Genomic DNA, 27,202 nt, shown 5'->3' on the forward strand with positions numbered 1-27,202 from the left:
GGATAATAGCAGAACTGAAATTCAGTTCCATATGCCCTGATTCACACAAGCGCCATTTTGCCTCATGGAACATTTAAAGTTTTCACACATTTGACAGCCAAAGTGTGAAGGGAAAATGGGAAAGCCTCCAACAATACCCATGAGGATTCCTTTGTAACTGTCGTTATTCCAGGGGCCTTGCCCTTGTAGCATTCACTGTGGTTTTCAAGGTACTTTCACTTAGCTCTCAGTGGTGGGCAATGAATGACTCCTTTACTTGGCTTCTATTCCTGTGACTTCTGGTTCAGTTCAGTCACTCAGTCATGTCCAACTATTTGTGACCCCGTGGACTGCAGCACACCAGGCTGCCCTGTTCATCACCAATTCCCAGACTTTACTCAAACTCATGTCCATCCAGTCGGTGATGCCATCCAACCACCTCATCCTCTGTCGTCCCCTTCTCCTCCTGCCTTTAATCTTTCCCAGCATCAGGGTCTTTTCCAACGAGTCAGTTCTTCACATCAGGTGGCCGAAGTATTGGAGTTTCAGCTTCAGCATCAGTCCTTCCAATGAATATCCGGGGTTCATTTCCTTTAGGATTAACTGGTTGGATCTCCTTGCAGTCAAAGGGACTCTCAAGAGTCTTCTCCAACACCACAGTTCAAAAGCATCAGTTCTTCGGCACTCAGCCTTTATAGTCCCAACTGTCACATCCATACATGACTACTGGAAAAACCATAGCTTTGACTAGACAGACCTTTGTTGGCAAAGTAATATCTATGCTTTTTAATATGCTGTCTAGGTTGGTCATAGCTTTTTTCCCAAGTAGCAAGAGTCTTTTAACTTCATGGCTGCAGTCATCATCTGCAGTGATTTTGGAGCCCCCAAAAATAAAGTCTGTCATTGTTTCCATTGTTTCCTCATCTATTTGCCATGAAGTGATGGGACTGGATGCCATGATCTTAGTTTTCTGAATGTTGAGTTTCAAGCCAACTCTTTCACTCTCCTCTTTCACTTTCATCAAGAGGTTCTTCAGTTCTTCACTTTCTGCCATGAAGGTGGTGTCATCTGCATATATGAGGTTATTCATATTTCTCCCAGCAATCTTGATTCCAGCTTGTACTTCATCCAGCCCAACATTTCGCATGATGTACTGTGCATATAAGTTAAATAAGCAGGGTGACAATATACAGCCTTGATGCATTCTTTTCCCAATTTGGAACCAGTCTGTTGATCCATATCTGGTTCTAACTGTTGCTTCTTGACCTACATACAGATTTATCAGGAGGCAGGTAAGGTGGTCTGAAGAATTTTCACAGTTTGTTGCAATCCACACAATCAAAGGCTTTGGCATAGTTAGTAAAGCAGAAATAGATGTTCTTCTGGAACTCTCTTGCTTTTTCAATGATCCAACAGATGTTGGCAATTTAATCTCTGGTTCCTCTGCCTTTTCTAAAACCAGCTTGAACATCAGGAAGTTCACGGTTCACATATGGCTGAAGCCTGGCTTGGAGAATTTTGAGCATTACTTTGCTAGCGTGTGAGATGAGTGCAATTGTGCAGTAGTTTGAACATTCTTTGGCATTGCCCTTCTTTGGGATTGGAATGAAAACTGACCTTTTCCAGTCTTGTGGCCACTGCTGAGTTTTCCAAATTTACTGGCATATTGAGTGCAGCACTTTAACACCATCACCTTTTAGGATTTGAAATAGCTCAACTGGAATTCCATAACCTCCACTAGCTTTGTTTGTAGTGATGCTTCCTAAGCCCCACTTGACTTCTCATTCCAGGATGTCTGGCTCTAGGTGAGTGATCACACCATCATGGTTATCTGGGTCATGAAGATCTTTTTTGTATAGTTCTTCTGTGTATTCTTGCCATCTCTTCTTAATATCTTCTGCTTCTGTTAGGTCCATACCATTTCTGTCCTTTATTGTGCTCATCTTTGCATGAAATGTTCCCTTGGTATCTCTATAATTTTCTTGAAGAGATCTCTAGTCTTTCCCATTCTATTGTTTTCCTCTATTTATTTGCATTGATCACTGAGGAAGGCTTTCTTATATCTCCATGCTGTTCTTTGGAACTCTGCATTCAAATGGGTATATCTTTCCTTTTCTCCTTTGCCTTTAGCTTCTCTTCTTTTCTCAGCTATTTATAAGACCTCCTCAGATAACCATTTTGCCTTTTTGCATTTCTTTTCCTTAGGGATGGTCTTGATCACTGTCTCCTGTACAATATCATGAACCTCCATCCATAGTTCTTCAGGCACTATATCAGATCTAATCCCTTGAATCTATTTGTCACTTCCACTGTATAATCGTAAGGGATTTGATTAAGGTCATACCTGAATGGTCTAGTGGTTTTCCCCACTTTCTTCAATTTAAGTCTGAATTTGGCAATAAGGAGTTCATGATGTGAGCCACAGACAGCTCCTGCTCTTGTTTCTCCTGACTGTATAGAGCTTCTCCATCTTTGGCTGCAAATAATATAATCAATCTGATTCAGTATTGACCATCTGGTGATGTGCATGTGTGGAGTCTTCTCTTGTGTTGTTGGAAAAGGGTGTTTGCTATGACCAATGTGTTCTCTTGACAAAACTCTATTAGCCTTTGCCCTGCTTCATTCTGTACTCCAAGGCCAAATTTTCCTGTTACTCCAAGTATTTCTTGATTTCCTACTTTTCCATTCCAGTCCCCTATAATGAAAAGGACATCTTTTTTGGGTGTTAGTTCTAGAAGATCTTGTAGGTCTTCATAGAACCATTCAACTTAAGCTTCTTCAGCATTCCTGGTCAGGGCATAGACTTGGATTACTGTGATATTGAATGGTTTGCCTTGGAAATGAACTGAGATCATTCTGTCGTTTTTGAGATTGCATGCAAGTACTGCATTTCAGACACTCTTGTTGACTATGATGGCTACTCCATTTCTTCTAAGGGATTCTTGCCCACAGTAGTAGATATAATGGTCATCTGAGTTAAATTCACCCATTCCAGTCCATTTTAGTTCACTGATTCCTAAAATGTCAATGTTCACTCTTACCATCTCCTGTTTGACCACTTCCAATTTACCTTGATTCAAGGACCTAACATTTCAGGTTCCTATGCAATGACTTTACTTCCATCACCAGTCACATCCACATCTGGGTGTTGTTTTTGCTTTGGCTCCATCTCTTCATTCTTTCTGGAGTCATTTCTTCACTCTTCTCCAGTAGTATATTGGGCACCTACCGACCTGGGGAGTTCATCTTTCAGTGTCATATCTTTTTGCCTGTTCATGGAGTTCTCAAGGCAAGAATACTGAAGTGGTTTGCCATTCCCTTCTCCATTGGACCACATTTTGTCAGTGGTCTTCTGGTTATCAACTTCCAGTTGCTGGGGAGGAGGCTTATATTTGAGTCAGAAGTAAACAAATGAGATTGGAAGATGTTCACTTCTCTCATCCTTTTTTAAAGTAAATCCAGAAGAATGAATGTGTAAGAGATTTTGTGGGAGAGGAAATAGGGAAGATGGCATGCTTTTATGGCCACCTGATGCAAAGAGCTGACTCTTTGGAAAAAACCTTCATGCTGGGAAAGACTGAAGGCAAAAAGAGAAGGGGGCAGCAGAGGATAAGATGGTTAGATAGCATCACCAACTCAACAGACATGAATTTGGGCAAACTCTGGGAGATGGTGGAGGCCAAAGGCGCTTGGCATCTGCCATCCATGGGGTCACAAAGAGTCAGACATGACTTAGCAACTGAACAACAACAACAAAACATTGCACAAGTCATCTGTGCAACTCTGTAATGTACAAATAAAAGACTTTTTAAAGTCCCTTTAAAAAGAACTCAGATCTCCATTGCTTTTTGTCCACATTTCAATACAATGAACATTGGAACCTAGGCATAGATATGCTCCCAGTTGACTATATTGTTCTTATGAAAGGAATAAGATACATAGCTTTATGTGTGTGTGTGTGTGTGTGTGTGTGTGTGTGTGTGTATTCTGAGTACAAGAGTGTACTCATTGGAAAAGACCCTGATGCTGGGAAAGACTAAAGGCAAGAGAAGAGGGTGGTAGAAGATGAGATGGTTAGATAGCATCGCCGACTCAGTGGACATAAATTTGAACAAATTCCGGGAAATAGTGGAGGACGGAAGAGCCTGGTGTGATACAGTCCATGGGGCTGCACAATTTAGTGACTGAACAACAACAAATTCTGTATGAGACTATAATGGTGGATACATGTCTATACACTTGTCAAAACCCAAAGGTTGTACAATACCCAAGTGGACCCAAATGTAAGCTGTGGGGTTTAAGTGATAATGATGTGTCAATACAGATTCACAAATAGGCCACCCTACTCATGTTGTCTATGACTGGAAGAATCCAAAGGAAAAACTGAAGTATCATTACCAGAATGCATGCTAGGATGCTAAACAACAGAATTCAACTGTACCAACTTACCCAAATTAGCTAGGGCTTTTTAAATTCTCTCTTCTTTGCTCCCTATGTCAGGGTCAGAGGAGAAGATAAAGAAGATTCTCAAACAGCAGGCAGGTCATTCCAAAGTTGTCTTCATGTAGAGTGACTTATAGTATATCAATATATACTATAGATAGTGTAGATATATAGATATATACTATGTATAGATAGTATATAGTATCTCTATAGTATATATAGATATATACTATCTATAGATAGTACAGATAGTATGAATAACAGATTCTTCATTAATATTGAGGATTGTTGATGGTGGACAGCTCTGTCTCAATGGGAATTTTCGTATGAACAGATCAAAATGAGAATGAAGCTATGGAACTTGTGACAGTCATTAAATGCTTCACATTTTAGGCAGGATATAAATGGAACATTAATATATAACAATTCTTTGGGTTGAAATCAAGTCTAGCATCTTACATTAAGAAGATTAATTAGTTAATGTTTATAAAGTACCGTGCAGATATGCCCTTTTAAAATGCTAAGTATTCTAAAAACTACATTGTAGCATTTTACTAAGTGTAAAACATCTAATGTTCATCATTTCTTTGGTACAGGTTGGCAAAGATTCCTTTGGCAATGATTATATAGAAAACTTAAAACAGAATGATATTTCTACAGGTAAAATTTCATCTTTCTTAAAGTTAGTTTTTATAACTTTCTTCTGGAATCTGGTTATAAGAAAAGTCAAATATAGAATAGAGTTATTAGATCCTCCCCTGGTGGCCAGAGAATTTTTATGCTCAGCTTTGTCTAGTCTCGCCTGATTACCCTTTGGTTACTTCTTTCATATACATTTCTCCAGATGGGAATAAAATGGTAGGAGGTTACAAACCTTCATCTCGTAGAAATGTTTCAAAAGTAGGTGACAAGAGAAAACAGGTGCTGCATTCACAGAAGATATTTTAAGAAAAGTCATTGAATGTCATAGCTGGAAATGATCTGAGAAACCACTGATGCTGATACCATCATTTCACAAGAGAGAAAACTGAAGGCCAGATTGGTTCTGAATGTGTCCAAGAGCACACAGCTAAGCTGGAGCCAGAGCTAGGACTAGAATGCAGGTCTTTGGCTCCAGTTCAGGGCTTTTTGCTGCTGCCAAAGGCTGCCTGATCAACATTTCCATTTACGCGCCAGACCATAATCCTTGATGAGATGCAAAGCTTATGAAAATGAAGAGAATCAAACAAGTTCATTTTATGAGTCTGACCTTTAGTCTTTCATCTCAAGTCTGTCATTTCTTTCACTAAAGAAAAGAAATATGGTGGTCTAGGAAAATGCACATGTACCACTGTGAATAATCTGAAGGAACTGGGAGCGGGGGTGGTTTACTGGGCTGCCACTAATGTAGAAAAAAGGCACAACTAAGTGTGAAGACTTGTATGTTCCTCACTGTGTAGGTGATGGGTATAAATTAGCACTAATTACTTATTTCTTTTTTATCATTCCAGATGGTTAAAGGTTAAAAAGTTTTCCAAGGATTAGTGTTGCATTGAAATTGTTAAAAAATAGATTATCCCTGCCAGGCTGTACATACGTGATGATTTCTTTTTTCTTTTAGAATTTACATATCAGACTAAAGATGCTGCGACCGGAGCTGCTTCTATCATTGTCGATAATGAAGGTATATGTTTTGCACGTTGGAGTATCGTTTCCAGAACTAGAGCAGAAACATCCATTTTTTACCCTATTCCTGTGGATCTCTTACCATACCCACCACTCCAAGGCCTAATGTATGGTCTTTCCAATCTAAATATATATGTTTCCCTTTATTTATACTTCCCAAGTTGATTGCTCAAATACAAAATTGTCCGTCCAATACAAATGAGGTGATATAGTTGCCTCAAAATTATACTTATATTCTGTAGCATCCCATTACCCTTCATGTGAACCCAGAATTGATATTTATCTCTAAAAGTAGTTAAGTATTCATCTGTCACTTCAGTTACTAAGTAAATACATGTAAATAGATAGGTGCAAAGGAAAGTTGATGAATCATATTTATAGAATATTTACTGAGCAAATGGCAGCAACCAATTGCCTATAACTCGTCGTTAATGTTCAATTTTGTCTGCTCTTTAAACAGCAATCAAATCTCAAAAGTATATATATACAACCATGTCTGTCACAGGACCTTGCAATAGTTGAAATGTGTCTTTTAAAAACAGTAACCTTCCAGGACTTCCCTCATGTTCCAGTGGTTAAGAATCCATGCTTACACTGCAGAGGGTGCAGGTTCGATCCCTGGTTGGGGAACAAAGATCCCGCATGCCACAAGGTGCAGTCAAAAAAACACAGTAACTTCTCTTTACCCTCAAGGAAGGTTTTTAGAATTTCTGCCAACTATTTTAAGTGTAAAAACTCCTAAATAAGATTTTTTTTAATCAGAGTTAATATTCAGAGAGCTTCCCACCACCCTCTGAATGGTGCTAGTGGTAAAGAATCCACCTGCCAATGCAGGAGACAAGGGTTCGATCCCTGGGTCGGGGAGATCTCCCAGAGTAGGAAATGGCAACCTACTCCAGTATTCTTGCCTGGAAAATTCCATGGACAGAGGAGCCTGGCAGGCTACAGTCCATGGGGTCACAAAGAGTCAGACATGACTGGGCACACAGACACACACACACACACACAATATTCAGAAGGACCAAGCATTTCATGGAGCTCCTAGGACAGAAGAACCTACTATACTGTCAGGAGTCAGAGTACACTGTGTTAAATTAGGATTTGACTGAACTGAACTGTCCCAATATGTCTTTTATTTATAATGCAGTTTCACAAAATCATTTATCACAGAAATTATGGTATTTTTAGTCTACTTTAGTGATCTCAAAGTTGCAATAACAACCCCAAAAAATATATTCCAATTAAAAACAGTAGACAAAAGTTTTCATTCTAACAGCAGTCTGTGTCCATTACTTTAAGCCATATCTTATGTAATTATCACTTCCAACAACAGCTCGTTCCCTGTCTGAATCCTCTTTTTCGGTGGTGGGGTTTCTAGGGGTATCGTCAAGTTCTATTTCTTCCTTATCTGGGTGACACAATACCACGTTTTCCATGCAAAAATACAATTTAATATTGTGTATGGGCTGCCTATTACAGTAAACTTTGTCTGGTTTACAGCATATGCTGCTGTTGCTGCTGCTAAGTCACTTCAGTCGTGTCAGACTCTGTGTGACCCCATAGATGGCAGCCCACCAGGCTCCCCCGTCCCTGGGATTCTCCAGGCAAGAACACTGGAGTGGGTTGCCATTTCCTTCTCCAGTACAGCATATGAGATAAGAGCTAACACAGACACCCAGAGAGGCAACAAGCAGCATCTTTAAGTGGAGGGATGAGTAGTGGTTCTGACAAGTTAAATTTAAGGTATGAATGAGCTAGCCATATGACAGTGTCCACCAGACAGCTGTAGTCTTGGGCTTTGTTGGACATCAGCCAAAGCCAGGCCAAACCCGTCAGCAACACAGAGCAGCAGTGGACTGTGGCCGAGAGAATGAAGTCACTGGAGGAGAGAGAGGAGGAGGTATGCTGTCTTCCAGGATGCAGGTACTTTGAATTTTTCCAGTACTGAGATTGGGTTTACCCTGAACCACCCCCATGTTATCAGGTCCTCCTTGGTCAACACACATACCTGTGGTAAGATGACAGGCCGGCACGTGTTCTGTAGTCGGAAGAGGTTTTAGGTCATGTCTATACACGATCAGCACAAGCAGCCTAGAGCACAGAAGACTGCTGCAGCCCATCCCTCTGAGTCAGGCTGTCCTATAGACTATAATGCAAATTATATCCATAAATTTACACTTTGCCCTGTTGTTGTTTAGTCGCTAAGTCATGTCTGACTCTTTGTGACCCCATGGACTGTAGCCCACCAGGCTCCTCTGTCCATGGGATTTCCCAGGCAAGAATACGGGAGTTGGTTGACATTGCCTCCTCCCAGGGATCTTCCTGACCCAGGGATTGAAGCTACATCTTCTACATTGGCAGGCAGATTTTTTACCACTGAGCCACCTTTTTAGCCACATTTTAAAAAGTAAAAAGGACCAGGTAAAATTAATCTTAATATATTGACTTAATCCAAAATATTATCCTTTCAACATGTAATCAAAATGTTCTTTAAAAATAATGAGATGTTACCTTCTTTTCTTACTACTCAGTCTCTGAAATCTGCTATGTATTGTGCAATTGAAGCTCATCTCAGTTGGGACGAGCCACATTTCAAGGGCTCAGTCACCACACATGGCTTGTACTCATGACTACCCTAGGGGAGGGCACAGCTCCGGAGACTTCACCTGACAGAGAAAACGCACCACCACCCCTCCCCAGCTTGGGTTGGACTGTAGAGAGTGGCTCCAAGTGATGTGCATACAAGATTCCTCAGTCCTGCTTCTGTTTGATCTAGTACAGTACAGGCCAGATACCACTGTCTCCCTACTTACCTAGTACAGCTTTTATCTGTTTAATATTATAAAATGCATTTTGATTTACAAAATCACTTTTAAGAATACCCTGGGACATACATGTAAACTGACTGCATACTACAGAGCATTAGTTTTTAGCATTAAGCAAGCTTCTTCCTGCTTATACTCATCATTATGACATCTGTCATTTAGGATTCAGAATCTTTACCATATACATTGTATCAGCCATTTCCCATAAGAGAAACAAAATGTTATGTATAATTTATCAGCTAATATTCTGTGTACATAAGAATATTGAAAGGGAAATCTGTTTTTTTTTTTTAGATTTTGCTCAAGATGATAAGAATAATATGATTCCTACAGAGATATAAAAGAAGATCCATGGGGAATACAAAATTTAACCTGAATGGCTTAGAAATATTAAAATTGATACTTATAACACATTTTTTATATAATGGTTTTCTGAGGGTGAATGTAACACTGCAGGATGTTGTTGCTTGATTTTGCTTGATTTTTAATATAAACATCTAGAAATTCTTTATAGGCCAGAATATCATCGTTATAGTAGCTGGAGCAAATTTACTTTTGAATACAGAAGACCTGAGGGAAGCAGCCAGTGCCATCAGCAGAGCCAAAGTGATGATCTGCCAGCTAGAAGTAACTCCTGCAACTTCTTTGGAAGCCCTGAGAATAGCCCACAGCAATGGAGGTAATTTTACACATTTGTCCTTCTTTCTATAAAGCTTTTATCACTGTCTCAGTGAAAGTTAACCTTTCAAGTTAAGCAATGCCATATTTTTCTGCAGTAAAATATTTTCTCCCATCTGAGATTCACTGTCTTCCTGTAGTTCTCAATAATGTTAGAAAACCTTACAAATGGGGAGGGGAGAAATAACATGAGTAGCATTTCTGATATTCTGAAATATAAATCTCGAGTCTAGTAGCAGAAATAACTCATGTAGTAACTGGAATCTTTGAAAGAGCTCCTTGTCCAAGATATACTCTTAAGTAGTAGAATAAGTTCCATTCTGAGAAGCAGAGTTTAAGCTTCAGGTCCTGGATAATCACTGCCCAGGTACACTTGGATAAACATCTCAAGGACTGAAGATTAAATCTTCCTCCTTTTTGTAAAACTTTATCATCTTTTCTAAAAACAACAAAAGATTATTTATATGTAATATTTTCTATGTTTCAATGTCCTTTAAGTAGCTCTTTTTGTTTTATCTTAGGCTTTGGAAGTTTTCAAACACATAAAAGCAGGCAGAATTCTATAAGGAAACCCATGACCCAGCTTCAACAGTTGTCAGCTCATGGTTAATCTTGGTTCATCTGTTCTCTCGCCCACTCCCCTTCTCTCGCCCCAACATATAACAAACTTGAAAAAAATCTAAGTAGTTTCTTTCTGTTTGCTTCTTTTTTTTAACCACTGACTAATAGGAAATCATCTGAGTTAGAATCCCATTTCTGTTCCTTGTTAGCTTTATAGTCTTAGCAGAATTATCTGATATTTTTGAGCCATATCTGTTAAACGCATATAGACATACTCCCCTACAGAATTGTTCTGCTGCTGCTGCTAAGTCGCTTCAGTCATGTCCAACTCTCTGCAACCCCATAGACGGCAGCCCACCAGGCTCCCCCGTCCCTGGGATTCTCCAGGCAAGAACACTGGAGAATTGTTCTAAGAATGAAATAAAATAGGATGCCAAGTTTGGTGTAGTACTTCTCAGTAGACACCAATTTTCTTCCCTCTTTCACCTCTTTTTTTAAATTAAAATTAGGATAATATCCTGATCTCAGCACCCTTTGGTGAAAAAAATAAAAATAAAAAGTAGCCACTTATCTGAGACAGTGGCTTCTTGATATTGTGGCCATAGTTTCGTGACTTATACTAAGAAGAAAATAGGGAGAGAACCACACTGACTTTTCCAGATCAAACTTTCTCATCAAGACAAAAAGGAAAAAAAGAAAAGGAAAAGTGTGTGTGTCTGTATGTGTGTATGTTTATAAGTGCTTTCTCTCAAAGTATAAGTGTTCTACATAGCAATAAATGGAAAATAAGTTATCGAAATGATTTTGTGGAGAATTTTAAAACGTATGTCCTGATTTAACAAATTTCCTCTTGGCAAAACAATATGCTGTGGCGAATTCTCACTGACATTTAATGTATTTCTAATGGACATGAAGCCGTCAGAAAGAATTTTAAGCCAAAACTCATTTGGTTACGTTTTCTTAGGGTGTCACAGATAAAGTCTAAGGCTTATGGTAAACATTCTCCACACTGCACATCATAATCAGGTGATGTGAGTACAATGAGCCTCTTCATTCAAGCTCTTATCTTTCCTTGTATAGGTCAAAGCATGTTCTCATGTAACTTCTCTTTTTTTCCTGCTATCCCTTGCTTCTCAGAGATGACTCTTCTTCTGTCCTAGTCTAATAGCCTGTTACCTACCCAGCTTGTGGAGGAGAGAAAGGTACAGCAACCACAGTGGAAGAGCTAACCTTTCACAGGTGAGGCTAGAGTTATCTGGATGGGCAGGCAGCCTGACCCGGGCGGTCATTTGGTTGGGGTCCAGCAGTGTTTCCTCTGTTATCTGCCAGGCAGTTTTCTGTTGAGGAGCTGGAGGACCTGGGGCATCAGGAATGGGCAGGAGTAGGTGATGCAGGGCCACAGTCCACCTAGTCTACTTCACATTTTCCCTGAGAGCCAGCATGCCTCAGGAAATTCTGCATGATCTTTCTTAAATTGTAATATTGGGACTAGTAATACCTGCACCTGTATGTACTTTACAGTTTAGAAAGCACTTTCATACATATTTGATTCTCAGAAAAGCCTTATGACAAAGTAAGGCACACATCATTCTCCCAGATTAAAGAGGAGAAGATAGACTCGGAGAGGTTAAGTAATTGGCTCAACCAAGGTCACTGTAGAAACCACAATTCCAGACTCCAAGACCCAAGTTCTGTGTCCTAGGGCAAACTTTAAATAAAGAAACTGCCGTGCCCCATTGATTTCAAGGAACTGAGCCTTTATGAAGAGTATCTGTAGAAAAGTGAAACCAATGAATTGTAATACTGTCCAACATGTAGCCTAAGCTTTCAGTGTTATTACTGCTTAAGTCACAGAGACAAGACCCTACAGTGTTTTCGGCAGTGTGTCCCCTACCTGCCCACATAAAACACATACACAAGCAACCGTGCACACGTGTGCCTTTGTCTAGTATCCAGCTGGTCTCCAATTGGTACTTATCAGTCAGACATAGCTTAGATTCTATACTATGAGTGGTGTGTGTGTGTGTTTGAATTTAATGTGTCTTCGTTCTCACCTGAGAGAAGTGTATAGTACAATAGAAGTAGCACTGGTTTGGGAGTCATGACGTATGGCTTTGAATTCAGAGTCAAATCACTTACCAAATGGAGGACTTCGTGCAAGTATGTCAGTTCCTCGCACTGGGCCTCAGTTTCTTCCGTGAAACATGGGAGTCGGACTGAGAGCCCTCACATTCCTTTAATGTTGTAATGTGAGAATGGGCTGATCACAGAGTAGAACAGGCAGAGCATGAAGATCTGTTGAGCACTGAGTGTCCTGTCCATTGTCCAGGGCTGGCATAGGTGCTGATCAGCATTATTCATCTACAACAAAGATGGTAAAATCATTGTCGTCATCCATTGACGACAATAAACCCATTGCCATGGGTTTATTTCACGACTCCCTTATCTCTATATTTATAAGCAGTGAGGTTTGAATTAAACACATTGTACAACTGGATTATATATCAGGTGTTAAAATACAGAGAAGAAAGTCCCCGCTACATTTTTGTATATACTGTCTCAGAATTTACCAAAATGAAAGCATTGGTTTTACGCAACACCTGCAATGTCAAAAATGACGTGAGATCCCTCCGCAGCCCTCTCCTGTCTAGGTCACAGTGTTGTAAGAGAGGCCCACAGCCGAGCTGGTGCTGCAGCTGCTTGTGATGAAATTATGCATGTTGGTTCTGGTCTTTATATCCATTTTAAAGCAAATGGAACATTACAGGAACAATTATAAATAATTGAAATTGTAAGATCGCCAAGAAATTAAATTCTAGGTAGGATACAAAATATCTTTTAATGCCACTTTAGTCCTTTTCCATTTAGCAAACCAGGCTTCTTGGCTGGCCACCTTGACTTTGATGACATAGTTCAGCACATCACCCAAGCTTTGGGTGTTTTTGCTGCTCAAGTCACAGAGAGGAAGCTCTAGAGTGAGAGACTGGTTAGCCGGTGTTTTGGGTAGCCCAACTCTCCCATGGTTTCTTTACTTAGGGTGATGTCTTCTGTTTCTCTGAGCTCGCTCATAGGGCCTTCTAACTATCCAGCCTCTGCCTTTCATGCTGACATCATTAAGAGTCAGCTTCATTTTCCTGTCTTTGCCTGTACATTTGCCTTCCTGGGCCTCACCAGTTCCTCACTGATATTATTGTGCCAGCCATCGACAGGCTAAGACAATCGGGAGTTCAGTCCATTGTACATGGTAATGAATAATAATTACTGTCGGGTACCGTCTGTCACCTCTGAAGCTCCAAGTGACTCCAAGGCGTTGCACATCCTGTGTTCTCTAGTTTCGCATGGTTCCAGGATGACATCATTTTTTTTTCCATCTTGACTATTACAAATTTGCATTCTTCTTTGATGAGCTCCATCTACTGATTCTTCATTTTGTCATCACGGTAAAATATCCATGCTTATTTATGGTAGCATGAGCCAAAGAGGATCCTTTCTTTATGGTAGTTTCACTTTTCTCCTAAATTTAGTTATTAGTTGGACTCTAATCCCATGTATTCAATTTCTTTTGGTAAGAATGCTTCCCCTTAGTAAGATATAGGCAAATAAGATTTGACTGGTTTTTATACAGTATTTACAGTCAAATTAAATTGCAGAATTTCTCAATCCAGCAATTATTGCTTAAAATTCAATGTAACTGTTTCTTTTTTTTTCTTTTTTTTTTAAATTTTATTTAATTTTTAAACTTTACATAATTGTATTAGTTTTGCCAAATATCAAAATGAATCCACCACAGTTTCTTTAAAATTTGTTTTTTTATTGTGAAAAAGTTCAAATATATGTGAACATATAGAGCATAGTATGGTAAACCCATATATACTGTCATTTAGCTTCAACAGTTATCAACACTTGGCCAGTCTTGTTTCACTTATACCCTTGGATTATTTTGAAATGAAACCAAGACATTATATCATTTCGCTCAGAGTGTACTTGTTTTTTGATGTGAGATAGTATATATATTTTAAGAATTTTGTCTTTGCATGGTATATAGCAGCTAATCTGTGGTCAGATTTATTCTCAGCCTTTTGTAACTAATCACTTATTAATTTAGTGAGTAATCTCTCAGACTTTTTTCTCTTCTGTGTAGGTGTATAAATATAAATACACATATAGTTATATTTTATTTCTTTTGTTTAAAAAAAGAGGGGAATCTTAGCACAGACTTTACTATAATACTTTTTTACTTATAAATAAATTATAGAAGTCTTTCTATGACAAAACAGAGATCTGCTTCATTTTTTTGAGTAGCAGCCGGGAGTATTTGTCATAATTTTTTATCTACTCTGATAGATACTTAGTTTCTTTTGTTTTTTTCTGTTATCAGCAGAGCTGAATGAACACTACTGTGCCTCATCTTTGCAGGCCTGGGTATGTGTGTGTAGGACGGGTTTAGAAAAGGAATTGCTAGATCAAGGCTCTTTTGCAATAAAATGGAACTTTTATAAGAAAAATGACTCTGTCCCATTGTTCCATCCTGACAGCTTGCTCTAACCTGTGCTCAGAGCTGCTGGGTGCAGAACTGAGGATCAGATAGGGTGAGCAATGGTGTTTCAACTCTATGTCTGTGGAAAATAGGGAACAACATATTTGTTTTGAAAACCTAAAAACTAAATGGGTGTTTTAGAATGCTGGGCAATTACAGCCTTTATGCATAATTGACATCTCTGAGACCTTGCTGAAGCAGGAAAACCAATGAGAGAGATTTTTGCCAGGATCCAAACTTCAACAGAAGGCAGACAAGATGGGTGGACAGGCGGGAGTATGGGGCTATGGCTAAAGGACAATACAATAATAGTAATAATCCTTTACTTTTGTACAACACTTTACAGTTTACACAGGGCTTTTACATCCATTTTCTAATTTAAGCTTCACAATAGCCCTGTGCAAAAATATGAGCAGCCAAAAATATACCATAGAATTTCTCTGGGTGGACATTCTAGATTCTAAAATAATGAAAATGTGGGAATAGCGTTGGCCTACAAACCTCTGGTCAACATCCACCGACCAAACCAAAATGTTGAGTAAGACCAAAGAAGGTGCAGCCATACACCAGCTCACTTCCCCAGGCAGAAGGAGTGGACAGCTTTCACTAGCTACATGCAGATACACATCTTCCCCAGGAACGTGGATGGATCTGCACCAAATTAACCACAGGAGAGCCACTTGCAGAACTTGTTACTATGCACACTCACTGACCTTAGCCCCGGAGATTCTGATTCAGTGAAGGTGGAGCCCAGAAATCGGGCATTTTAATAAGCTCTCCCAGCGAGGCTGATATGCAGCCAAGTTTGTGAACCACTGTTCTAGAAGAGTCTCTGAGGACTGCAGCTAGAGTATTTTACTCTGCAGGTTTATAGTAAATTAGAGTTACTAAACACATAAGTCAGTGGACCTGGGTAAGGAAAAGACGACCAACCAAGAAACCAACACAACACTGTAAAGCAACTATCCTCCAATTAAAAACAAGTTTAAAAAACAAACCGACCAATCTAGTCAGGTATTCTGGTGGATACATAAGTGTTTTGACAGGAGAACTTCCTGTGAATATAATTTTTAAATACTTTTTAAAAATGTTTACAAAGTTCCACAACAAAGACTATTGTTAAATACTGTGCATTGGCATGGGGGGCTTGTGTTGCTATGGACAGAGTCCTGTCCTCTTAGAGAGGCAACCACTTGAGAAATGACTAAACCCTAGACTTCAAGCTAGAGGACCCTGGGTAGGGACCCTGCTTAACCATCTCCCAGTGTGTGTCCTCAGGCTGACCTCATCTCTGAGGCTAACTTTCCTCCTCTGAAAAATGTATTTCTGACACTGTGATGGCTGTGACATTCTCATTTTTCCTCTTTCTGCTGTCCCCATCCATTCTCCTCTTGGAGTCTCCTATTCTGAGCTAGCTCTCAGCCTCTGATTGAATTTCTCCTCCTTTATCAATCTTTACTTTATGTTCCCAGATTGTCCATAGAAGCCAAGATTGTAAGCTTTTGTGTGAATGTGCATGGTTGCGTGAGTACATGGAATATATTTGTAAGATATTTAAAAAATAGGTGCTCAAAACATGCATATGTACATGATCCTCCTACTTACTATCCTTACCAGGAAATTTTTGAGCTGTTCATTGTTTCCTTTCTATCATGTCTTTATTTTTTTCCTGGAAAATGCATTTACGAACTAGCCATGCGACTTGAGTGCTTAAAGTAATCTGCAAAAATGTTCACCAGCCTGGATGTTCACATTTGCACATGTCCTTTCATGCCACATCATTCAAATTCTTCTTTAATGTTCTTCTTGCTCTTTGCCAGAACTTTGTTACCACCTTAGTTGTAAATACTGATGCTTGCCCTTGGGGCTGAAATGTTGTAAAGTAAAAAGCAGACCAAATGGACATAAGAAGGAATTGATACTAGGCTATCACAGAGATTGACAATCCAAACTTTTCTACATCTATAACTAAGTTGATTTTTTTAATCTGCTGGGGAAAATGGTTGTACTCGGGGGGTTCCCTTACTGAATGTTCACAAATGCACCATGTTAAAAATGATAACCACGGAACTCCCTTTTCACTCCTTTGTAGTGAAAACATTGTTCAATCCGGCGCCTGCCATTGCTGACCTGGACCCCGAGTTCTACACCCTCTCGGATGTGTTCTGCTGCAATGAAAGTGAGGTAAGGATGGAAGGTTGTGCTCATTCCTTGAGAGACCAAAAGACTTTCATGTATGTGGATAAAGCAAAGAATCCAGGACTAACCACATGAACTTTAATGCATGTGAATTCTTGGGCATAACGAAAACAGATTTTTTTGGTTGACTGGGATGTAGAAAAAAGGAAAGTAGTCAGTCCTAGAAGAAAAAGGATTCCCTGAGTCATACCCATGTTCTGTTTTCTTATTTAATCATTCCATAGTCTATGGACTAATTACCATTAGAACTGCCAGAGAGAGCAAACAAAAATATGACACCCAGTTAAACTTGAATTTCAGACAAACAAGAAATAATATACTAAACATACTATAAAATTACTTGTTGTTTATCTGAAATTCAAGTTTAACTGAAAGTCCTATATTTTATCAAGCAGTGCTCTTAATAATTAACATATAACTCTGGAGCATCTGCTACATTCTGTTGTGAAGACCCTGTGACTGCACTGGTAGACAGACACAGGTTCTCCATTGATGCCATGGGAAGCCCTTGGTGGCCACTCCATTGGGGAACCACCCTCTCAGTCCATCTCAGGGTCATAATGTATATATCTGCATAAAATGTCTATATAGATTCATATCATGCCACTGAAGTATTGTAGGGAAAAAATTTCCATGTTTTCCCTTTTATCGACCAGACAGTTTTAGACCAGCACTCACCCCCACCATTGCGAGGCAAGACGTATTATACAATGCAACATACAGAGAAAGACAGTTTATAATTAATAAACTGTAATAGTAGTTTTCCGCTTGGTACAAAGGCCGAATGAAGGTTTTTAGGATTTCCTGATCTGCCTTTTGGTTAAGTTCATCTCTCAAGAACATAAAGGAAACAAGAAAGAAGACTGCCACAAGGAGAATAATTTCAAGAAGCCGCAGTAGGTTATGCAATATTTTTGAGCAACCATCACAGCCAAGCATTGTGCTGGGAAAAAGAAACTGTGGGAGATAGTGGCCATTTCACAATAAGATGTTAGACTAACCTCAACTGCCAAACTGGTTGAGATTTCCCTGTTAGACACTTACAGAGCATCACTGTTTATTCTTCAAACACTCATCACAGCTCAGATTCCTTATTCAATACCTCCGTCTTCTCCTGGAAGGGCATGGACATCTCTTATTCACTGTTGTATCCCAATAGCTATCATTGCTGCATAATCAATTACCCCCAAATCCAGTGACTTACAACAACAGTAACTGTTTATGTCCATCATGGTTTCTGTGCATCAGGAAATAAGACAGGTTACAGCATGGTTCGTTTCTCCTCTGCAATATCTGGGGGTCTCAGCTAGAAGACTCAAAGACTGAGGGCTGGAATCATCTAAAGCTTCTTTCACTCACATGCTGGCTGTTGGCCAGAACATTTACACATGGCTTCTCCTTGTGGCCTGGGCTTCCTCACAATATGGAAGTTAGGTTCCCACTAGATCCAGTCTCCTAAGGAAGGGTGAAGGAGAGAGCGGAAGAGCCCAGCAGAAGACATGGTAGCTTTTATGTGACTTTTGTAAGTCACACAGTGTATCTTCTAGCCCATTCTAATGATTGACATAGGAAAGTACACCCTGGTACCCTCTCAACAGAAGATTTTCATTGTCACAGTGTGAAAAGAGCATATACAATGTGATAATATATTGATAGTTATCTTTGGAAATTTTCACCTTTTATATTATATTTGGAACATAGTTGGTACCTAGTAAATCTTTATGGAATGAATGAACAAATGAATTGAACTCTGGTCTTTAAGGAAATTGACCTCAAAAACTTAATGGAATAAAAAAAATTTTTTTAACTTAACATTATCATGGATGACTTCTAATCATGATAACAATGTAAATTCATGCCCTAAGATACACCTTGTGCACCACACACAAACCACTGATTCATAAATATAAAGAGAGACAACGAAAACATACTTACAAGCTCAAAAACAAGATAAATAATTCTACAAATCAGAAATGGAACAGAATCACAGAGCATTTAGCCCTGGGTATGCTGTACTCCAGCCCCAGAAGCTGGCATTGGTGGCTGGATGGGTAATGGGCACTGAAAGGGTGCCACTCATGGGAGCATGGAGCAGTGCCCATGGCTGGAAACCAGAAGTGCTGGGCTAAGGCTTCCCTGCTAAGGAAAAAGAGTGGTGGAAGCTGCTATGCCAAGAACACGTAGAAGGCTCCCAACATGTGGAAATAGGAGAACAGAGAGACTGCCTCAGATCAGAAAGAAAACCAAGCCAACTGATGACGTAGAGATTGGACGGGCAGTACAGTATCACCAAGTATCCCAGAAGAAGAACTCCCTGTTGTCAATGTAACATCTCACTCTGGGACCTAGTGGATGTAGCCATTAAACCACTAGAAAGGCAGGGATAAACCCAGTGGGAGTGAAATCTGCAGACTCTCCACCTCACAGCGAGCAGTGAGCCTACAGACGGAGAAAGGTACTGCTGCGACAGATCCAGCAGAATCAACAATCTGAAGAGGAATTTGCCCCAGATGAAATCCAAATAATAAAACAGTGCAAAAAAGACTTTAAGTATGATCAAGATTCTCATTCATTAAAAAAGGAGAACACAGGGAGCTCAACCTGGCGCTGTATGACAGCCTAGAAAGGTGAGATGGGGTGGGATGGAAGGCCAGTTCAAGAGGGAGGGAACATAATGTATACTTGCGGCTGATTCACACTGTTGTTGGCAGAAACCAGCACAACACTGTAAAGCAATTATCCTCCAATTAAATTTTTTTTCTTTTTTTTTTTCTCTTTTTTTTTGAATGGCATTGAAACATGTAAAATAAAATTTTTTTAAAAAGAAGAAATTGTGAAAGAAAAACAGAATTGAAGTGATGGTATGTGAATATGAAAACCAACCAATCAGAAGTCTTGAAAATGAAAAAATAATCATTGAAAAAAATTTTAAAGCACTCATAGAAAGATAAACATTAAAGTGGGATGAAGAATTTGCAAACTGAAAGAGAATCTTGATCAGTTCACCTGGAGGAAGAAAACTCAATTCTCCTGGAAAATAGTACAGAAAGAAAAATAGTTAACTATTAAAGAGGAAATTAGAGAAATGAAGGACAGATTGAGAGGCTTCAACATGTGTCAAACTGCACTGAAGGAAGACGAAAATGGAACTGAAGAGAAACTCTGTTAGAGGAAAAACTGCAGGGTGTTTTGTAGAATTGAGAAAAGATATGAGCCCTCAAAACATCAAAAGTGTATTAAAAGCACCATATAAAGTAAATAAATATAACTTTCTACTAATGTACATTTTACTGGAACTGTATAAAATCAAGGGGTTTAATAAAGATAAAAATATTTTTAAACAGCTAGAGGAAAAAAGATTACATATAAATATCAAGAATATCCGATATGTCATTGCTTATAAAGGGGGAAAATGGAAAAAAATGAAAGTGTCCATGAAAAAGAGAACAGATTTTGTTTAAACTGTAGCATATTTGCAGTATGGAATACAGAGCAGTTTTTTTTTTTTAAGCTATATATATCAACACAAATTTTTAAATGTTAAGAGGAAACCTACATTGCTAAATAATATATGTGGAAGATATCATTTAACTTTTTTAAAGAAAAATATTAGAAGCAAATTAAGTACAATTTAATAAAATTAAGTAAAATTTATTAAAGGTGGGTGGTATGTACATGAGTGTTTATGCATTATTTTTCATGTTCAAGATTTTTTCATTAAAGAATAGCTGTTTAAAAGGTTTTTTAAAAACCACAAGAAATCAATGTTTCTGAAAATGAACCATCCAGCTCAATGTACATAAGTGATCCCAGTAATGAAGAATAATGCAAACCTTCTTTTTTATAAAAAGAAAAAGGAAAGTGGCCTCATAGTATAACCACTCATGCTGAAAGGGTCTATGGAAAAGATCAAGCTGGGGGGTACATGGTGAGGTTAGTAAAACCCGTGCTCTTGGGAAAACTGACACCAAGAATGAGCAGACACTGAGATGATTTATAGGCAGCAAGAAGGGTTAATCTGGGCACATTTGGAGTAAGCACAGGAAGGGACAGACCCACTCTTAAGTAAATATGGCATATGATTAAACTGTAACACAGAAAAGACAGAATCTGGCTATAAACTTTTTAAGTCAAAAAGCATCACATGATTCATCTAGTCCAGTGTACTTTCAGCTGCTTATCTCAAAACCGTAAAGGTTCCCCGGAGATGCTGGCCGGGCAAGGAAGCAGGACTGCAGCCCTTCACCCCTACTTCAGCTAGAGACTTGTTTATATTCTGGGAGAAACTACTGATTCTGTCCAAGCCCCACATTTTACAGATTTTATGTGACTTGGAGAAGTTTCCAGAGTGAGTGAGCAGTGGAGGTCTCTGAATGTCAGTGCATTACTTTTTCTGCTATATATCAGAGCCTCTCCTACTCTGCTTCCATCTTCTCAAGCAAAACAAACAGAAGAAATGAATGGTTTGCAAACTAGTAATATGAAAAAGGCATTATGGCCCAAGAGAGGACTAAAAGGATTTAGGTGTGAAAGTTATGGATATGATTTACATCAAAAATAATTGGCAGTGGCCCCTTGCTTCCTTCTTTTCCTCCCTCCCCCTTCCCTTCTTTCTAACTCTTTATTATGAAAATCATCATAAATAAGGAAAAGCTAAATGGGCAATGAATACTCATATCCTCTCCACCTAATCAGTTGTTACCATTTTGCTCCACTGGCTTCCCCTCTCCCCTGTGTGTATTTATTTTTGTTTTGGTTGAATTATTTGAGAGTAAACTGCAGACATGATCCCTCAACCCTGAACACTTCAGCTTGCATCTCCTAAGAGGAACCACAATACTATTATCACACCTAGGAAAATTATCAGTAATTCTATACTATCATCTAATATTCAGGCCACATTTAAATTTTCCCAGTTGTTCCAGGAACATGTTTCATAGTTTTTTTGTTGTCACTGTTATTATTTATTTCCTGAGCCAGTATCCACCAGTGTTTGCCGTGACCTTGGTTGTTATGAAAAAGAAGGGAGATATCTCCTAGAAAAACAGATCTAATCTAGAAGTGGACCCAGTCACTTATTCTCAACACTGTTTCATTTCTCTTTTGTGTATTTCAGGCTGAGATTCTGACCGGCCTTGAGGTCTGCAGCCCCACAGATGCTGGGAGGGCTGCGTTGGTGCTCCTGGAAAGGGGCTGCCAGGTCGTAATCATCACCTTAGGTGCTGAAGGATGTGTGATGCTGTCACAGACAGAACCTGTCCCAAAGCACATTCCCACAGAGAAGGTCAAGGCTGTGGATACTACGGTAGGTTTTTCAATTTCAGAATCCTTTTGGCCTTTGAAAATCATCATTTAGTAACTGAGATACTGCACCTGAATTTTTGGATCATGCGGTAGAGGCCCTAAGAGGTAATATGTTGGAAGAGAAGAACAATCAATCAGGTTGGAGAACTGTATCTTAACCCTCTCTAGCCCACTGTGGGACTTTATACAAGTCCCTTAGCCTCTCTGAATCAGTTTCCTCCATAAAACTGGAATATCAGTAAAATTATACCCATATTACCTTTATTCATTCATTCATTGAATAAGCCTTGATTGAATACCTGCTATATGCCAGTCATGTATTACATGCATATATATAGTGATGTGGAGAAGGCAGTGGCACCCCACTCCAGTACTCTTGCCTGGAAAATCCCATGGACGGAGGAGCCTGGTGCTGCAGTCCCTGGGGTCACTGAGAGTTGGACACGACTGAGCGGCTTTGCTTTCACTTTTCACTTTCATCATTGGAGAAGGAAATGGCAACCCACTCCAGTGTTCTTGCCTGGAGAATCCCAGGGATGGGGGAGCCTGGTGGGCTGCTGTTTATGGGATCGCACAGAGTTGGACACGACTAAAGTGACTTAGCAGCATATAGTGATGTACAAGACAGAGTCTCTGCCCTCATGGGGCCAGATTTTTAAACAATAAGCACACTGCCGGATCTTACAAGCCTCTTGCCTAGAATGAAATAGCAAGGAGCACTAGTTACTATTGTATTATATATATATATATACTAGATAATATATTTAATTTATTATATTATATATTGTATGTTTTATTATATTTATACAGTATGTTTGTTTATTTCGTTGCTTAGGAAAGACTTTAAAATGTGGGTCATTTATCAAAAAAGAAGCTTATGGGCATTTGATAAAGTTTTAGATACAAATATGCATTGAAATACATAAGTGCAAGGAGTACTTCTATTACATAAAATTACATCCTGAATGCTTTTTAAAATGTGCTTTATCAGGAATCTGATAAACTATACTTGGCAGTGTTATTCTCATCATATTTACTTATTTCTGAAACCACTCATTTTTCTGCTTTGTTGAGAAAGACAGTAACTTGCATTTGAGAGACTCCTTATTAGTTCTGAACTCAGTCCTCCATTGAGTAAATGAAGTTGCTCAGTCGTGTCTGACTCTTAGAGATCCCATGGACTGTAGCCTATCAGGCTCCTCCTTCTATGGAATTTTCCAGGCAAGAATACTGGAGTGGGTTGCCATTTCCTTCTCCAGGGGATTTTCCCAACCCCGGGATCGAACCCAGGTCTCCCGCGTTATAGACAGACACTTTACCATCTGAGCCAACAGGGAAGTCCTCCATTAGACTAAAACTATTCAAGGCTATGGTTTTTCCTGTGGTCATGTATGGATGTGAGAGTTGGACTGTGAAGAAGGCTGAGGGCCGAAGAATTGATGCTTTTGAAGTGTGGTGTTGGAAAAGACTCTTGAGAGTCCCTTGGACTGCGAGGAGATCCAACCAGTCCATTCTGAAGGAGATCAGCCCTGGGATTTCTTTGGAAGGAATGATGCTAAAGCCGAAACTCCAGTACTTTGGCCACCTCATGCCAAGAGTTGACTCATTGGAAAAGACTCTGATGCTGGGAGGAATTGGGGGCAGGAGGAGAAGGGGACAACAGAGGATGAGATGGCTGGATGGCATCACTGACTTGATGGACGTGAGTCTGGGTGAACTCCGGAAGTTGGTGATGGACAGGAAGGCCTGGCGTGCTGCGATTCATGGGGTCGCAAAGAGTCGGACACGACTGAGCGACTGAACTGAACTGATTCTAGGTCCTGAACTAGAGCAGAAGAGTTTGTTCTCTTTTGCTGAAAATAAAATGAAGGGTCCTTGTGAAGCTGTCGAACCTCTGTGGCTGCCGAGAAGTGGCTCAGCCTCCGCTTTCAGCATCTGTGTCAGTCACAACTCCTTTTGCTCATAGTTACCAACCAGAAATACAACCTAAATGACTTAATTCCAAACAAGGGTTGTATCTGGTGCACATAAGTAGAACATTCAAAGGTACGGCAGAACGCAGAGACTAAACCGTGTCCTCAGGACTCACTTGTTCACCCTTGCCCTGTCAACTCTGCTTGCCTTGTGGTGGGCTTTGAGCTCAGACCGGCACCCTCTGGGTGGTAGCCCCTGGCAGCCCCCTTCCCGCACTGTCTCACATCATGATCCCATCCCCGATGTCAAATAAAAATCAAAGAGCTCTTTTCAGAGGATGGGAAGTGGATACTGATCAGGGAAAGCCACCTGCGCCCACCACAGAACATTCATGTGGAAATGCACTGCTTGGGTATAGGACTGATTGGAGAAACTAGCCTTGGAAATGTTCAAATTGGAATCAATAGTAATAATGCTCAGTAATTTCATGTTGAAGGATTGGCTTTCACGGATCAGGGTGGATAATAACTTTGAGCATCTTACGTGCAGCCGTGTGCACCAAGGAGGCTTTCACACTTCACTGATATCGTCTTGTGCCCTTTCGTTTGGTTTCTGAGCTCCTGCAGTTAATTCTTAAGGTTCAGGAAAGGTGAGAGGCAATGACAGTTTAGAGAGAACAGATTACTTAATACTTGGAGGCAAGAGAGAGAAGATGGGATCAGGAAGATCAGGGTGCTGGATCAGGATTGACAAGTTTTTTCTGTGAAGGGCCAGATGGTAGAGTTTTAGGCTTTATATGCCATATGCATACATGCTTTGTTACAACCACTCAGCACTATCGTGGTAACATGAAAGCATCCATAAATAGCTTTGTATGCTCCTGAAATTAAGTTAATATTAATCTAAACTAGGTTAAGTTGTTAATTGGAATCACCAACTAACTACAATTACTAAGAACAAAAAAAAGAAAAAATCAAGATAGTTAAATGGTACACTAGAAAATATCTATTAAGCACAAAGGAAGATAGTAATGGAGGGACAGAGGAATAAAGATACTGAAAGATATGCTGGTGTAAACTGGGATAAAACTAAGACCGAGGAAGATATAGGGTCCAAGAAACAGGTGATGCAACTTGGTACTGAAGAATTTATTTGCAGGGCAGCAATAGAGAAACAGACATAGAGAACAGACTTATGGACATGAGGAGAGGGGAGGAGAGGGTGAGATGTATGGAGAGAGTAACATGGAAACTTAGATTACCATATGTAAAATAGAGAGCCAACAGGAATTTGCTGTATGCCTCAGAAAACTCAAACAGAGGCTCTGTATCAATCTAGAGGAGTGGGTTTGGTGAGGGAGGTGGAAGGAGGTTCAAAAGGGAGAGGATATACCTATGGCTGATTCATGTTGAGGTTTGACAGAAAACAACAAAATTCCGTAAAGCAATTATCCTTCAATTAAAAAATAAACTAATTAAAAAGAGAGAGAGAGAGAAGTCAGTGACAATGAAGAAATGTTCCAGGACAGTAGCTATGCAGAAACCCCATCCTCAGTCAGTCCAGATTAGAGCAGGAGCTTGGAGGGCTCTTCCATTCTGGAAGGAATGTCTTCCAGAAACAAAAAAGAAACAAGGAAAAAGAAAGAAATAGTGGAATATCGAACTATCCAGTGTGTTTGAATATGCCCAGAGATTTTTAGCTCTCTTGCAGAATTTGAGGATGAAACAATAATTAATTAACCAAACATGGAGATTATGATCATATCGTGAAAATGGAAAGATAAAGTGAGTGTGTATTTGCGTGCATATCAGGGAAGATAAGAGAACTAAATGCTTATCTTCCTTAGCTAGAATTCAACAGATAATATCTAAAACAGATTTTTTAAAAAAAACCACACAGTATAAACACTCCAAGAAATAGAAGATAAAAACAGAGGAAAGCAATAAAAGAATTTAAAGTATTTCCTTCATAGACATGAGAGTGGAGAGGAATGGGGCATTTACACTTTAAGCTTTGTCTTTTACCGTACATCCACTATGTATATGGATGGCTTGGATTTTTTTTTTTAATGGCAAAACACAATGAGGTACCATTTCACACTCACTAGGATGGCCATAATCAAAAACAGATAATAGCAACTCTGGCCTAAGATGTGAGAAATCAGAAGCCTCAAACATTGCCTGCAGGAATGCAAGATGATGTAGCCACTTTGGAAAACGCTATGGAAGTGCTTCAAAAAGTTAAATTTAGAATTACAACAGGCTCAGCAATTCTCCTTCCAGGTATATAGCCAAAAGAGATAAAAATTTATATTACACAGAACCTTATCTACAAGTGTTCACACAGCATTATTCATAAAAGACCAAAATTGGAAACAAACCAAATTTCATCAACTGATATAAATGGATAAACAAATTGTGGTGGACATATATGATAGAATATTATTCAGCCAAAGAAAGGAATCCTGATACATGCTATGGCATGGATAAACATCTGAAACATTATACTAAGTGAAAGAAGGTAGGCATAAAAGGCTACATATTGTAGCCTTCATATAAATTCACTTCAATTTATATGAGATATCCAGAGTAGGTAAATCTGTTGAAACAGAAAGTGAATTGACAGTTACTAGATGGGGGAGAAAGGGGAGTGACTGCTAATGGGCATAGGGGTTCCTCTTGGGGGTGATAAAAAATGTCCTAGAATTAGATAGTGCTGATGGTTGCACAACCCTGCGGATATACTCAAAATCACTGAATTGTGCACTTTTTAAGGGTGAATTTCATGGTGTGTGTATTTATCTCTCAATTGAGAAAACAAAGAACAGACAAAAATAACAAAAAGCTACTTCACTAATGGATACTCTTGTGATAAAGAATCTTTCACTTAATTGCTCTACTAAATCTACTGAATGGGCACTCAACATCCCCCTCCTCAACCCCGAGCAACGGAGGTGCCACAGGAAACAAGGGTAGTTATTTTCTGGGCGTAGAATCTCCCTCAGGCTTTTGTGTGCTGTCTTTCTCCTCTCATCCAGCACTTTCATTATTAAACCTCTTGCTTGTTCTGCACACAACTGTTCAGCTTCTTCATAAGC

General features: G+C 39.4%; 2 protein-coding genes across 2 annotated transcripts in view; one reads left to right on the top strand and one right to left on the bottom strand.

Annotated features, from left to right (window-relative positions):
- BABAM2 (BRISC and BRCA1 A complex member 2) overlaps nt 1-12,498 on the bottom strand; it is a 478,108-nt gene extending 465,610 nt beyond the window's left edge. Inside the window, exon 1 of the mRNA XM_027555768.1 lies at nt 12,291-12,498. The gene's annotated coding sequence lies outside the window, so the exon portion shown is untranslated. The remainder of the gene's footprint in view (nt 1-12,290) is intronic.
- RBKS (ribokinase) overlaps nt 1-27,202 on the top strand; it is a 95,011-nt gene that overhangs the window by 37,762 nt on the left and 30,047 nt on the right. Inside the window, exons 3-7 of the mRNA XM_027555773.1 lie at nt 5,019-5,082; nt 6,023-6,085; nt 9,427-9,591; nt 16,781-16,872; nt 22,004-22,192. Coding sequence (XP_027411574.1) covers nt 5,019-5,082; nt 6,023-6,085; nt 9,427-9,591; nt 16,781-16,872; nt 22,004-22,192 — 573 coding nt within the window. The remainder of the gene's footprint in view (nt 1-5,018; nt 5,083-6,022; nt 6,086-9,426; nt 9,592-16,780; nt 16,873-22,003; nt 22,193-27,202) is intronic.

This window comes from Bos indicus x Bos taurus, chromosome 11 (genome assembly GCF_003369695.1).
Source record: "Bos indicus x Bos taurus breed Angus x Brahman F1 hybrid chromosome 11, Bos_hybrid_MaternalHap_v2.0, whole genome shotgun sequence".
Classification (NCBI taxonomy): domain Eukaryota; kingdom Metazoa; phylum Chordata; class Mammalia; order Artiodactyla; family Bovidae; genus Bos; species Bos indicus x Bos taurus.